Here is a 13,712-nt window from a genome sequence, read left to right on the forward strand (position 1 = left end):
TATTAAAAAAATAGATGAGAGAGAAAACGTTAATCGTTAATTATTCTCCAATGTATATTTTAAAATAAAAAGAAATCTTAATCGAATAAAAATGATCAACAAGGAACAAACTAAAGCTTGATCTACTGTCGTATTGCTCAGGATGAGTGCTTGCGATTTTCACCCATGTTTAAAAAATTTTCGTCAATCTTTCAAGAAGATTCCTCGCGCAAGGTGCAGTTCCCACCAAGTAATAGGAATCCACAGACAAATAATCGCAGACGACCTGTTACACAAATTCGAGGACGCTGGGCGGAAAACACTTTTTCATTGATGAGCCAAGACGCTAAGATGCCATGATTGCCGCCAAAGTCCCCTGTTGTACCAAACAACATGCTCATCAACGCAGAGAAGTCACCAACAGCCCAAGACCACGCTAAAATTTTCACCATACTTTCGAAAAATGGCGTAAATTACGAAAACTGGAAAACTTCAAACTCGCACCTCAAAGCGACCTCAGCTTCAATAATAACCACAGTAATTTTCAGAATTCCGACCCCTCGGAGGCGATGTCAATCAACGAAAGCGCAGTTTTCAAAAATGCTAAATTTCTAGTACCAGACTGGACCACACACCAGGCCGCCATCTAGAGCCCACATCAACCGTATGCGGACGTCAGCCCAAGAACCCTGCGATCTAATTACCAACGTTAGGAACCCGGCTAATACATGTTGACGAACAAAATTTTCTTTTGCACTTCCATATGCAAATTGTTACATTTATTTATTATCAATATCTCACACTTTTTTCAAAATAATGAGTTACATTTCTCTAAAATAGCACCTCCAGCTCAATGCTTCTTCCACTTGCTCTTAAAGCAACCCACCCAGGTACCTCCTACCTGAGGTGAAGGCTCTCAAGTGGTTACAGATCCTAAAGCTGCCATACATAATAGAGCTCCTAAAGCCTTCTATACTGGCACTTTAAGGAGGCCCGTACACACATGCTCAGCACGCAAAAATATAGTGAAAACCAGAGACTAGAGTATCATACTCGACTGAGCTCCATAAAAGAAATTAGTACAAAAAATATAAACATACAAAACTTTCATAAACTCTTAAACTAAAGCCCAATGCAAGTGCCCAAATATTTAGGTGACGCCCGATTACCCTGGCAATTAACCACCCAGCACTGCAAGCAAAAACAAGAAACCTATAATGAGAGTCTACGACCCTTTAAAAATGCTAAGGGCTAATGTTGATAGGCCAATGCGACGGGCCAATCAAAACCCACGACGCTACACTGATCTGGCTGGTATCGGCTCGGACGGAAAACAAAGTTGTCAAAGAAATAAACCAAATAAACTTAGTTATGTAAACCTACACTGGAAAGGGTAGTATTGGCGATAGCGTGATAGTCGGTAGGGATATTTCCTTATTGGAACATTTGCTAGTCAGCTTTTCCTGGAATCTATTTGCGAATAAATAACTACAATCAACGAAATGAATACTAAACAATCTTCAATTTTATTCTACAAGTTCTACTAGTTTAGTTATCGGCATTCAGAAATTCTTCTTTGTATGAATGTATTGATTATAGGCCGATGCCTCTCTCAAAATTAAAACTCAAAACTCTATATTATTAAAATTGGTTAAACGTTTAGGTAATGATTTTAGATGTCCACTGGATGACTTCTGGTTAATTTGGAATTATCGATACTGTTCATTTTATAATAATGTGGATATATGACATGTATTCATTTGCAGTGTATGAACTTGTGAAGTTGTTACCCAGAGCAACCAGTCATAGGATGAAACTAAGTTTGGGAAGTTAGCTTATTCTAGATATAAATTAAAATATAAATTAAAATTTTTAAAATATGTTCTTTAATTAATAAAATGATTAACTGCTAGTGATTTTAAAATGTTATTATCTCCGTCTAAAACCATACAAATACTAAATGTAGAGGCAATAACCTGAGTAGCCAGAGTGAATAGTAAATGACTATTATTCTGATCACGACACACCTGGTATTCTAATATCTGACATTCCCAGATAACAGTCAGTGTGTTAATCAGTCGGTGTTTATTATTTAATCCCCCTAATAGAATGTTTTAGTACAGTATATTATAAAAACTATTGTTTATAATTATTGGGTACTTCTGTCATACTTATACTATCATACATATATATATCATACTATCGTCATAACGATAAAAAATTAAATGATTAACTGTTGCGAGAAGAGGAGTAGTCAATAAGATAACTATTTCACAATAAGAAAGTAGACAATTTTAATTGTTCCCGATTACACTATTAACACATGACAAATTGTTAACGTTTTTTAATAAAACGCTAAAATATCCCCTAAAATAGGGTTAAATAGTGACGATAAGGTAAAGCAACAATTTGTGAATAAAAAAAGGCGTAGGTGATTTCTCTACTGTTATTAAATTACAGTAAAAATAAACTCTAATTAATACATAAAGAGCGAATTCCCGAGCGGCTTTTGCCTGACCCTGGGACAATTTGTTTATAACGCTGTTTTGCACATTCTACTTTGTTAGTTGTTAAGGGCAAGTTAATTTCAAATTTTTGAAAATTTTCTTTTTCGATACGTTTCTTTAGATCAATAATTAGAACCTACATCTACGACTTAGCAAACGAAATTAATTAACCGATAGCTGGAGCAACAATTTCACGGTCAATTGAATCGGTGTTTAGCACACGTGTTGGTCCTTGAATTGACTGTCTTTTCCAGAAATTTAATCAAATCCATAGCTTTTTGCAATGATAATATGCAATTTTCGAAAACTGATATGTCCGTGTTTGACCTTTATATTACAGTTAACAAATTAGTGAAAAATTACTCTAGGTACCTTAAATTGTAGGTAATTTAATTGCTGGTCGTCTAGATTTTTGTGGGCAGTAAAAAAAAAAGGAAAAAGCATGTAAATTTGCCACTTACTTGCAATTTGCCAACTTTGCGTCACTTCTTTCGAGTTACTTTTTTTGATATTATTATTCTGCACACCCTTCCCCGTCATAAAGTGCTCTAAAATGTATACTAATAATTTTTTTTAGTTTTCAAGCTATATGGTCTAATTCGACTGAGGTACTTACTTACAATTTTCAATATATTTGTCATATTTAATTTCTATTTCTTTAATTATAAGGTAGTTGCAATTGGGCAAAATCGATCCAGAATAACCTCAACATATGTCGCTATTGAAATACATTTAAACATCAGTACAAAACCTCAAAGTAATGTGATCAGAGTATCTGATCTGCACCAAGCTCTAATCTTCTTTATATGCCTTAAAGAATAAATTATTATTTATTCTTGTGCTCATACTATGCTACGCTCACTCATCATTCTGCAATCATATTCTACGTCAATGAAATATAAAAATAATTTACTGGGTCAGTAGTGATTAGGTCAATTAACCAGGGCAGTGCTCTTGCAAAATTTGGTTATGCTTGTAATTGGGAAGATGTTCTAGACCGTCGACATACGTGCATACATACAGAGTGTTTGAAAGTGAAAATACATATATTTAAAAAATCTCCAAAAGATAATGATTAAAACCAGAATTATTATTAATTGTATATTTTAGAAACGGTTAAATATTTGAAAATTAAATTTTAAGAAAAGTTCCCATTCCAACTGAACAAAATTTGTGTCTAGCACAGATTGGCAATATCTTTCAAATTTTTACAGAAACTTTTTATATATGATAATTTTGAAAATTGAAAAATATATAAAATTGAATATGTATTTAAAATTAAATAAATAATCATTCTCAATTAGTTATTATCTACTATTTATTCAAAATAATTAATTGTATTTGATATGGATATAAGGTACACTACCTTATTTTAATAGTCAGAAGCAATACAGGGTGATTTCACTTTAAATACATAAACTGCAGGATTAGATTCATTACCAAAAAATAAGTAGAATTTGCTCTATAAACTTTTTTCCTGCGCGTCCCGGTTTTCGAAATACAGGGTGTCAAAGTTTACAAAAAAAATAATATTTTTTCTGCTATATCGTCATAATGTGCTGACGGAATTGAAAGCGTATTCACTTAATTAGACCTTTTACTGAATGTAATATCAACATTGTGGCTTTAACCAGTCAGTGGCGTGCTACTGGAGGTGTCGACCCATCTTCTCAAGAAAAAAATACGCCACTGACGTTTTTTTTATAGAAATTGTTACATTCAGGTACTGTTACGTTAAATGAATGAAAAATGTTTTGTGTTGGTTTTTAATAGTAGCAGCCGTTTGGGAGATATTTGGGTTTTTTACGTTTTATTGAATTTTCCTAATAAATTAATCCGTTTATTTGATGAAAAACTACTGATTTTAACCAGTCACTAAAGCGCCCTCCAACTTTTCCCAAGAAGAGGATACGCCACTGGCGGTTTTTTTGTAGATATAATTTTATTTCTGGAAAAGATATGAAACTAGATAATAAAATAACATTAGCAAATAGTAATTAAGTAACGAGTCCTACAATAATTGTTTAAAAGGAAATCCTTCCGCATCCATACACTTTTGACACTTCTAAACAGGAACTTATCATGGCATGATTGTCCCTGAGGAGATTATAATTTTCCTCCCAATTAATTTAACATTTATTTCTACAAAAAAAAAAAACACCAGTGGCGTATTTTTTTCTAGGGAAAACGGAGCGGCACCTCCAATAGCACACCACTGGTTAATGCCACGAAGTTAATTCAATAAAAGGTCTAATTAAGTGAATATGCTGTAGTAAATTTCATTTAAATCGTTCAGCGCATTATGAAGACAGGCAGAAAATATATTTTTTTGAAAACTTTAACACCCTGTATCTCGAATACCACGTTCCACAGGAAAAAAGTTTATAGAGCAAACTCTAATTTTTTGGCAACTATTCCTGCAATTTCTGTGTTTAAAGTGAAATCACCCTGTATATTCTAAGAGAATTTGTGAAAATTCATTGACATGCATTATATCGAAATATTTCTGATGAATTGATTTTCTTAAATATCACTCTGCCAATCGTTTATGCTTGAAAAATTACGCCAACTTAAGGATTAAGGTACCTACACATAAGGATGGATGGATGGATGGTTTCCTATTTTCGTCAAATTTGACTTGACATTATTTTTGAAGAAAATGTCAAAAGTGCTGTTGTGTGACCACAGACCTGTAGTTTATTAGGTCTATGTGTGTGACAAACTTGGAAAGAGGGATCACCTGAAATATAAAGAGATATCTTAATGAACATGGGTCCGCAAATGAACGGTTTCGGGGAAACGGAGAATTATTCCTTTTTGTAGCATTTATACATTTATTATAAACAAACCTCTCAATAATTGTTTATTTATGTCATCTCTTAAAGTTTTTTAACGTTAAGTTTTTTTAACCAAATTTTGGCCATATAATTTCTAAGAAACGGAAAACTGTTGAAATATCTGAAAATGTACCATTTTTGAGAAAGGCGCCAATACCTGTTCCAAAGTCAATTAGCTACTGTTCTTTAATATACACCTTATCCGGGAATAGATGGTCACTTCAAGGATAACTTCATGGAATGAAAATAAACCGATTTAGATTGTTACCCTAATACAGTCTTGCTTAAAGAGTTGTAGGCGATAAAACAAATTTTAATACTTACTTCATCTAATCTTGTTTATTTTCATCCAATGAAGCTACCCTTAAAGTATGGCTTATTCATTTCCAAACACTCTGTATATTACGATGTAGACGTTGGTTGACTGAGACAGATAATTGCATTTTTCTCAAAAACGATACGTTTTCAGTTTATGTAAAATATAATTTTATATTGTAATATACCTACGACATAAACCGTGCGAAACCTATCTCAAAAATTATTTAACTTAACAGTCTGCAGGGATTGACAGATAAAACTGCCAAATTGTTAGTCAAACGAACACACTAGAGGATTTGACCCATATTATACTCAAATTAATAATGTAAGAAAGGTTAAAGGTCAAGGTAAAAATAAAATAAATATAACTGATTTTTATTTATTTAAATTATTAAAAGCAAGTTCAGATATAGGTATTTACTTTTGCTTCATCTTGAATTTAAGTATATCGGATGTCCCAAAATTCGAACAAGGTTTGAATTTTCAACACAAAACATCGAAGCAGTTCGTGAGAGTGTTGCTGAGAAGGGACATCAAGTCGGCACCGTGGTCAAGAATTGGACAAGAAGCTCTCTACAGCGTATTCCCACTAAAGATATGCATCTTCACATTTACAAAGTTCAATTGACTCAAGAGGTGAAGCCTATACTGACTACGCAGAGCGAAGAAAATTCGATAAATAGAACAATAAGTGGATGCTGATCATCTTCAACGGTGAGGCTCATTTTCATCTTGAAGGCTCCTTTAATCGACACAATTGTCACATTTGGGGTTTAGAAAATCCACTAGTGGTTGTTGAGAAAGAAATTCATAACGTGTCACTCTTTGGTGCGGATTTTGGGCTGGAGGCGTCATCGGACCATTTTTCCTCGAAAATGCGTCTAGTCAGTAAATTACAGTCAATAGTGCTCGCTATCGTAACATGATAATCCAGTTTTTTGTGCTTAAATGGCAAGATATGGATGTATACATGTGGTGATCCAAATTGGCCTTCCAAATCATGCAATTTATTGTCGTTGAACGTTGAACCTTTTTATTTGGGGTTTACTGAAGTCTAAGATTTATGTCAACAAGGCTACGACTATCCAAGCCTTGAAGGAGAAAATTGAGCGCTGTAATAACGAAATTCAGCCGCATTTATACAAAACGGTCATGGAAAATTTCAACAAAAGAATACGTATGTGCCAGCAAAGCCTTGGAGGCCATTTACCCCATATGCTATTTCATATATGACGCTATACCATGAATCAATAAAAAAAAATACAATTTTTAATTAAAACCCTGTGTTTTCTATCAAAATTACTTCTTACGTAAATTTTGGGATACCTTTTAAATTTAAATTTGCCTACAAAATATTATACTGAGAAAGTAGATACTTGTTCATTACTACACTGTTTTCTTTCTCAAAACTCTAATCAATTTATTGTGCTTTATGTTCTGTATGACTGTTTATTTTAAAAGTTTTGCGATAATAATATAAAAAAGCTGCTAGAAGTAAGAAATATCTACCCATTTTCTTCAATCGAGTTATTATAGGTAGGTACACACTGTCTTAAATTATTTATTTGCTGCACAATTTTAGATTTTTACAATTATGTAGGTATTTCGTTATTTATGAAAAAAATAAATACATATTAACGTACTACCAAACGATATACTTAAATGTTTCTGGTTTTTTTATTTATATAGGTATGCTTTTTTGGTGTGAGACAGAAATAATCCCAGAAAAATAACCCTTGACCGATTTTTTGATTCGAGGATTAAATTTATTAATTAAAAAAAATTAAATGTCGAAAAATTCTCATATACATAGAGAACAAGTTATACGTATCTTTTTATTTACTTTATTTACTAATTACATTGTAGAAATAAAATTGTGCCGTATTTCGATTTAAGTAATAATTAGAACAAGATAAAGTGAATATGTTACATTACGTAGAAAATTTAGCAAGGGGACGCATAATAGTAGAATATTAATACTTATTTGGTGACCTAATACAAAAATAACTGCACGGCACTAGCAGGATATACTACAAAACCAAGTACAGAAAAATATTGTACGCATCATTAATATTTATTTTTATCTGAACTTTCGATTGCTTTGCTATTAAAAGCAAAGCACCGAATGGAAGTTAATCATTCGGTAGTCTACTTTTGTTCGGAATACACAATGACTTTTAGAGTGTGCTTAGCTTTAAGTTTTATTTTTTTAGCCGGTGCTACGCCACTAAAGCCTGCATTTTGGAAAGGAACTCCTTTGGATTCAGTGGTAGAAAGGATGAGGTCTTCTTGTGAAGAAGATGATTCTATTGCTTGCTTCCAGTATAAGGCTTTTTCATTTTTGGATACTATACTCCAGAGGGATCAGTTTCATGTAATAATTTGCAAAATTAAATAATCGTAAAGAGGTTTAATAACTTTTTTCTTTTGTTTCTTGATTACAGTTGACTGAAAATATAGAGGTGACTCGTAACAATTATCGTTCTAATGAAATACTTGGAAGATCAGACAATTCTCTCGAAGAAGCATTGGAGGAATTTATTAAAAGCCATAATGTTAAAATTAGTTTACCAGCAATTGGCGATTTGACACTTGATTCAAGAGGTTTGGATAATGAAGAAATCGATTTGAAACTGAATTTTAATTCTGGAAGAGCTGTTGAAGGTAATAAGTCATTAATTACATTTATCATTAAACATATATACTCATAAAATAACAAGTAAATTCAATAAAACTGTTTTGTTTTTGGAAAAACTTTTGAACACGTCAATTGAATTTCAATTTAAAAGTACAAATACGTGATCGCTTTTGTCTATTTTTTTTTCGAATAACTTCCTGTTTTCTTCCAATTTTTTTTATTCGTATCTAAAAATGTATCTGACTTTTTCGGATTTTACTAAAGATGCCTTATAAATGTGCAAGGTATCTATTAAAAAAATTAGTAATGGAATAAATTTCGTTTCTAATTTAATTGCCATCTAATACAGAACCCAATTTATTAATTAAACTTAACTACCGTGATCGATGTCTTAATTTTTTAAAGCGAATAGATAAAAATATTCTGAAGAAAAATGTCCAGTATATATTTTCATCGAAAAGCTCTTTAAGGTAGCTTTTCGAAAGTAACGACCATTTATCATTTTACAAAATCATTGATGACTTCATAGTATTTACATGTAAAGTGCTCAAGAGAGAAAACATTTACCTTTTAGACCAAAAAATTAGTCTTGATAAAATAATTTCCCTAGTTTTTAATATAAGATTGCCAACTAGAATACTTTTAGGTTTACATATACAGTGCATTCTAGAAATGAAAAAAATTGAAGATGATGCCAGAGTAAATTGTCCTTATTTTTATCTGCATAAAAAGTAATACTATTAATGAAAGCAGTTTAAAATTAAAGTTTTTTTCTGGTTTAGTTTGTAAATATTTTGATTTTTTTCACAACTTGTAAATACTCAGATCATCTTCTGACCGATAATTTTGGATTATATTATATTGCACTGCAGAGAAATGACGAATCAAGTATAATCGTTTTGTCTCATACTAATTAACTTTTTTATTTTTCTTGAACTTTTAATTTTACACAGTGTCTTTTTTATTTCCAAACAATTATTGATTTAACTGTAAATTAAAATTTTCACTGGACATACAAACTTAAAATTCTCCATTTACTATAAAAACAACGAAAAATTATTCAGAGCTGCTTTTTCCGTGAAACGAAAAATAAAAATATTTTCTTCCTTGTCCACTCTCTCCACAGATATTGGTATACTGCGTTATATAAAAATTGTACGTTAAAAATAAAAATTGACGTGTTTGGAGTGTTTTTTCTAAAAATAAACTACTTAATTTTTGATCGAAATTATCTATTACTTTTCGAAAGTCCTGTAGGTATATTTAAAAAAAAACTACTTAATTTTGACTGTTAATATTTTTGCACATCCTTAAAAACTCTGACGTAAAAATATTGTCATTGCCTGCTCATTAGTAAGTTCCACTAAAACCGCTGTATCTATTAGGTATGTATTCCATTGCGTCACAAGCAATATTCTTATGAACTAAGGCAAAAAATCCTAGTCAAATTAGTCACTATTTTCATATAATTGAAATGTCTTGATCTGGATATCTCATCAAATTTTAACACGTATTACTAATTATGAAATTTCGACGCTCAAAACAACTGTCAAATTTTTAACCTGAGTGTCTGCTCTGCTTTGTTTTAACTGCAGCAGTCAAACTACAGTCTCAAATTAATACCCAACAAACGTTCACCATTTTCTTTCACTCTAATACACATAAAATATTGGAACGATTGTCTGTGATAGATTGAGACTATGAAGACATTTATACCATAATTGTATCTTTTTTTGGTGCGTTTCACGTAACCAACGATTGTCTTTGATATTAGGACACACTCGTGACGTAATGACAATCTTAAAACGGTTCTAGTGTAAATCAATTCGTCAACCTCACCTTTTCTTTTAACTCATCTGTGTGGAAGAAAACAGTATGTAGAACTCATAGGACTGACATCCGTTGAAATATCGGCAGTTCTGGAGTTCTTCAAGATGGACCCTTTTTTTGTTTATAATTTTTTATTGACACTCTTGTTGATCTGGGTGTGCACTGTTCGCTATTTGCAGATTATACGAAACAATATTGGCAAATAGAGTCAATAAGTTAGAATTTAGAATAACTTGTATGAAATCCAAGAATTATATTTCAGCAACAAACTTCCGCCAAATATTAATTGTTATCATCGAAGGAATCATTGCCTTTAAATTAGACTGTAAACTAAACAGAACAACTCTCGCTCGTCCCGGATACTTTTGTGCTCCGAGTGTGACCTTTGATCATAAATTAACATTTGCCGAACATGTTAAAAAGATAGTACGGCTTCTAAAAATCTAGGGTTTGTTATAAAAAACACAAGGCTTTGCTCAGTAACATTTTTCATTTAGCCTGTTTAGCTCTTATAAAATCTAAAGTCGGATATACTAGTTAAATTTGCTAGAGAGGATTTGTAAAGTTTCTTCTCACAAGGTTTTTATTACTTATTTTAATGAATAAGTAACAATCTATGTCATTTTGTATTGTATATTCATCAGGTATTTAGAATTGAAGCAATTAAAGGTCTAGCAATACATTACATCTTCCAAACTCAGATACTAACTTTTTAAAATAATCTTTAATTTTTATTCTGTATCTTACCAATTACGATAATTTGCAGGATGACATTGACATATTTTCTTGTACTGAAATTTATTTACTTTGTGTTGCTTGTATTTATTATCATTGTGACATTTTATAACAATGTATTGTCTTATCAACCTGCCTTTGGCTATTGGTTAATGCATCAAATAAATAAATAATAATAAGGTAATATATTTATATATAACAATACTTAATTTTGTAATGATTTTAGAAATTTTACTTAATTATTTTTAAATATAGACACCAGTAAAAAAAATGGTGTCAAATAGTGATTTTGAATGAATTTCCGTTTTGTTATTTTCTCCTATAAAGTAAATTATAAAATATTTACTGTTTGTATTTCCAGCTCGCAAGAAATCCAAGTTGAAGAAGATTTTTATTCCAATTTTGGTATTCATCCTGCTTAAAGCCATAACTTTAGTACCTTTTGCCATTGGTGTTCTTGGACTAAAAGCATGGAATGGTCTTCAGCTTGCATTCTTTTCCTTTATAATCTCTACAGGCTTAGCCATTTTCCAAATGTGTCAGAAACTTGCTGCAGATAGCGCCCACGCCCACATAGCTGCCGCACCCGCAGGATGGGAAGCTGTGGCTGCTAGAAATTTCAACGAGGACGCTAATAAAATGGCATATTCTGCATATGTTAATTAGGTAGAATAATGCGATTATTTATTTTATATTTATTTTGTAAATAAACTTTAAACAATAAGTGTAGTTTATCACTTATTCACAATGACGAAATTTTTTAAGAAAATGAAAAAAATTTAGTGAAACATTAGATGGCTGCTAATATCTATAAAAATATCTAGTGTATAGAAATTATATTAATGAAAACAAATAACAACATTGTAAAAATATTTTCTTTCAGTCAATTTTAAATAAGTTTTAAATAAGCTATTACTTACTAGATATTAGATATGAAATATTGAATTTAATTATGCGATTTGTAGCATCATAATCTATATAACCTCATTTTAAGCTCCCATTCTCATAGAAACATGGAGTGATCGACTAGCGTTTCAAGATTCACGTTGTAATGGCATAGAGTCCAAAGATTTACATCAGCTTTATAGTAGCGATCCGGATTTTTGAGTCAACGACTCTGACACAAGTGTTAACATTTGGCGATTAATTGTTAGCTGTAGTTTAGCGACAAATTATTATACATTACAAGTTCTTACCTGTAAAATATCGGAATTAAAAAACAAAGAAAACCTGAGCCATGTCGATTTTCGTTTCAAAGGGGGCACATGATGACGTAAGTTTTAGTGTGTTGGAAGCTACCCCTCATTCAGAGGCGTAAAAAATCTTACACTTTAAATGTCACCCTATCTTGAGTAACACCTCAACAACATTTTTAATTTGTTTTGATTTTTCGTTTATATGTCAATACAAAAACTTCATACTCTATCAGCTCAACTTTTTTACCTGTTTTACTTTAAACGAGACAAGATTGTCACATCTTGTCTTGTCAAGACAATATCCTGTAAAATAATAACAAAGTAGATTGAATTCCAATTCGTGAAAATGGTTTATACAATTGCTGAAAAATAGGAAATAATTAGCTTGTTCTACAAGAATAATGACTGCACGATTTTTAGTGATCGCATCGGTACATTCTGGACCTAGTACATAAATTTTCGGAAAGTGGATCGGTTGCAAACAGAAAGCATCAACGTGAACAGGTCGTACGTAATGAGGGTAATCAGGTAGCTGTCCTGAGTCATATTGCAATGGAACTAAATTTGAGTCTCAGGAAACTTGCAAGTACTTCAGGAATTTCGGTACCTAGTTGCTGCCATATGTTAAAAATTCATAACTGTCACCCATACAAAATTAATTTGGTATAAGAAATTAATGAAGACGCTCCTAATCGCTGCTTGCAGTTCTATGAAGAAACGAGTGATCGTGCTCGAAGGAATCTAAATTTTTTATACTCATTCTGTTTTCCGATGAATGTACGTTCCCACTGGATGGTCGAGTCAACCGCCATAGTGGCCGCTACTGGAGTGAAAATCCACGCATTTTTCATGAAACTAATACGCAGCATCCGAGGAAATTGAATGTTTGGGTAGGCATACTGGGAGACCACCTCATAGGGTCCTATCGGGAAATCTGGATGGAAACATGTATCTGAATTTACTGGAAACGAATATCTACCCGAAGATTGTGGAAGAATTGGAAAATTACGCTTTGCCAGAGAAGGATGTGTAGTTTCAGCAGGATGATGCTCCACCACATTATGCCGTAGCTGTGCGTGATTTTCTTAATCAGAACTGAATAGAACGCAGAGGTTCAGTTGAGTGGCTTCCCAGATCGCTAGATCTAACGCCCTTAGACTTTTCTCTATGGGGACAATTAGAGTCGAAAATTTATGCGACACGACCGAACTCGCTTGAGCAGCTTCGTAGGCGAATTGTTGACGAATGGCTTCGAAATGTTAGTTCGGAAGTGGAGCAAATATTTTATTATTGTATGGAAGCGGAGGGAAATCAATTTGCACATTTAATAAAATAACATTTTTTCATTCATTTTTTTTATCATTTCATATTTCATTTTATTTTTTAAGTGATGATTTTATTGCCATATCCAAACTAACATTAAAAAAGTCATATGTTTTCATGGGCAGAATTGAAAAAGCTTAAAAATGAGGTGTCACTCAACATTCTCTCAGCCTCTTAAAATTTAAGTTTTTTTTACACTTCTGCTTAAGGGGTAGCTTCCAAGATACTAAAACTTACGCCATCACGTGTCCCCCTTGAAAAGAAAATCGACGTGTCTTATTTTTTTTTTTTGTTTTTTGTTTTAATTCCGATATTTTCCAGGAGGGAAGTTTTAATATGAATATCCTGT

At 32.1% G+C, this 13,712-nt stretch overlaps 1 protein-coding gene across 1 annotated transcript; it reads left to right on the forward strand.

Moving 5' to 3' along the window:
- The first annotated feature begins 7,811 nt into the window (after positions 1-7,811).
- On the forward strand, positions 7,812-11,510 carry LOC108914018. The gene is made up of 3 exons (XM_018719709.1): positions 7,812-8,015; positions 8,086-8,305; positions 11,206-11,510. Exons 1-3 carry the CDS (start codon positions 7,812-7,814, stop codon positions 11,508-11,510), a joined length of 729 nt encoding a protein of 242 aa, XP_018575225.1.
- Positions 11,511-13,712: the final 2,202 nt, after the last annotated feature.

This window comes from Anoplophora glabripennis, unplaced genomic scaffold (assembly GCF_000390285.2).
Source record: "Anoplophora glabripennis isolate ALB-LARVAE unplaced genomic scaffold, Agla_2.0 scaffold999, whole genome shotgun sequence".
In the NCBI taxonomy this organism is placed as follows: domain Eukaryota; kingdom Metazoa; phylum Arthropoda; class Insecta; order Coleoptera; family Cerambycidae; genus Anoplophora; species Anoplophora glabripennis.

Bases quoted from the DNA above. Each gene is read 5' to 3' on its own strand.
- LOC108914018 (XM_018719709.1), top strand. From the start codon at position 7,812: ATGACTTTTAGAGTGTGCTTAGCTTTAAGTTTTATTTTTTTAGCCGGT. The intron at 8,016-8,085 runs GTAATAATTTGC...TCTTGATTACAG, and splicing joins TCCAGAGGGATCAGTTTCAT to TTGACTGAAAATATAGAGGT. The intron at 8,306-11,205 runs GTAATAAGTCAT...TTGTATTTCCAG, and splicing joins TTCTGGAAGAGCTGTTGAAG to CTCGCAAGAAATCCAAGTTG.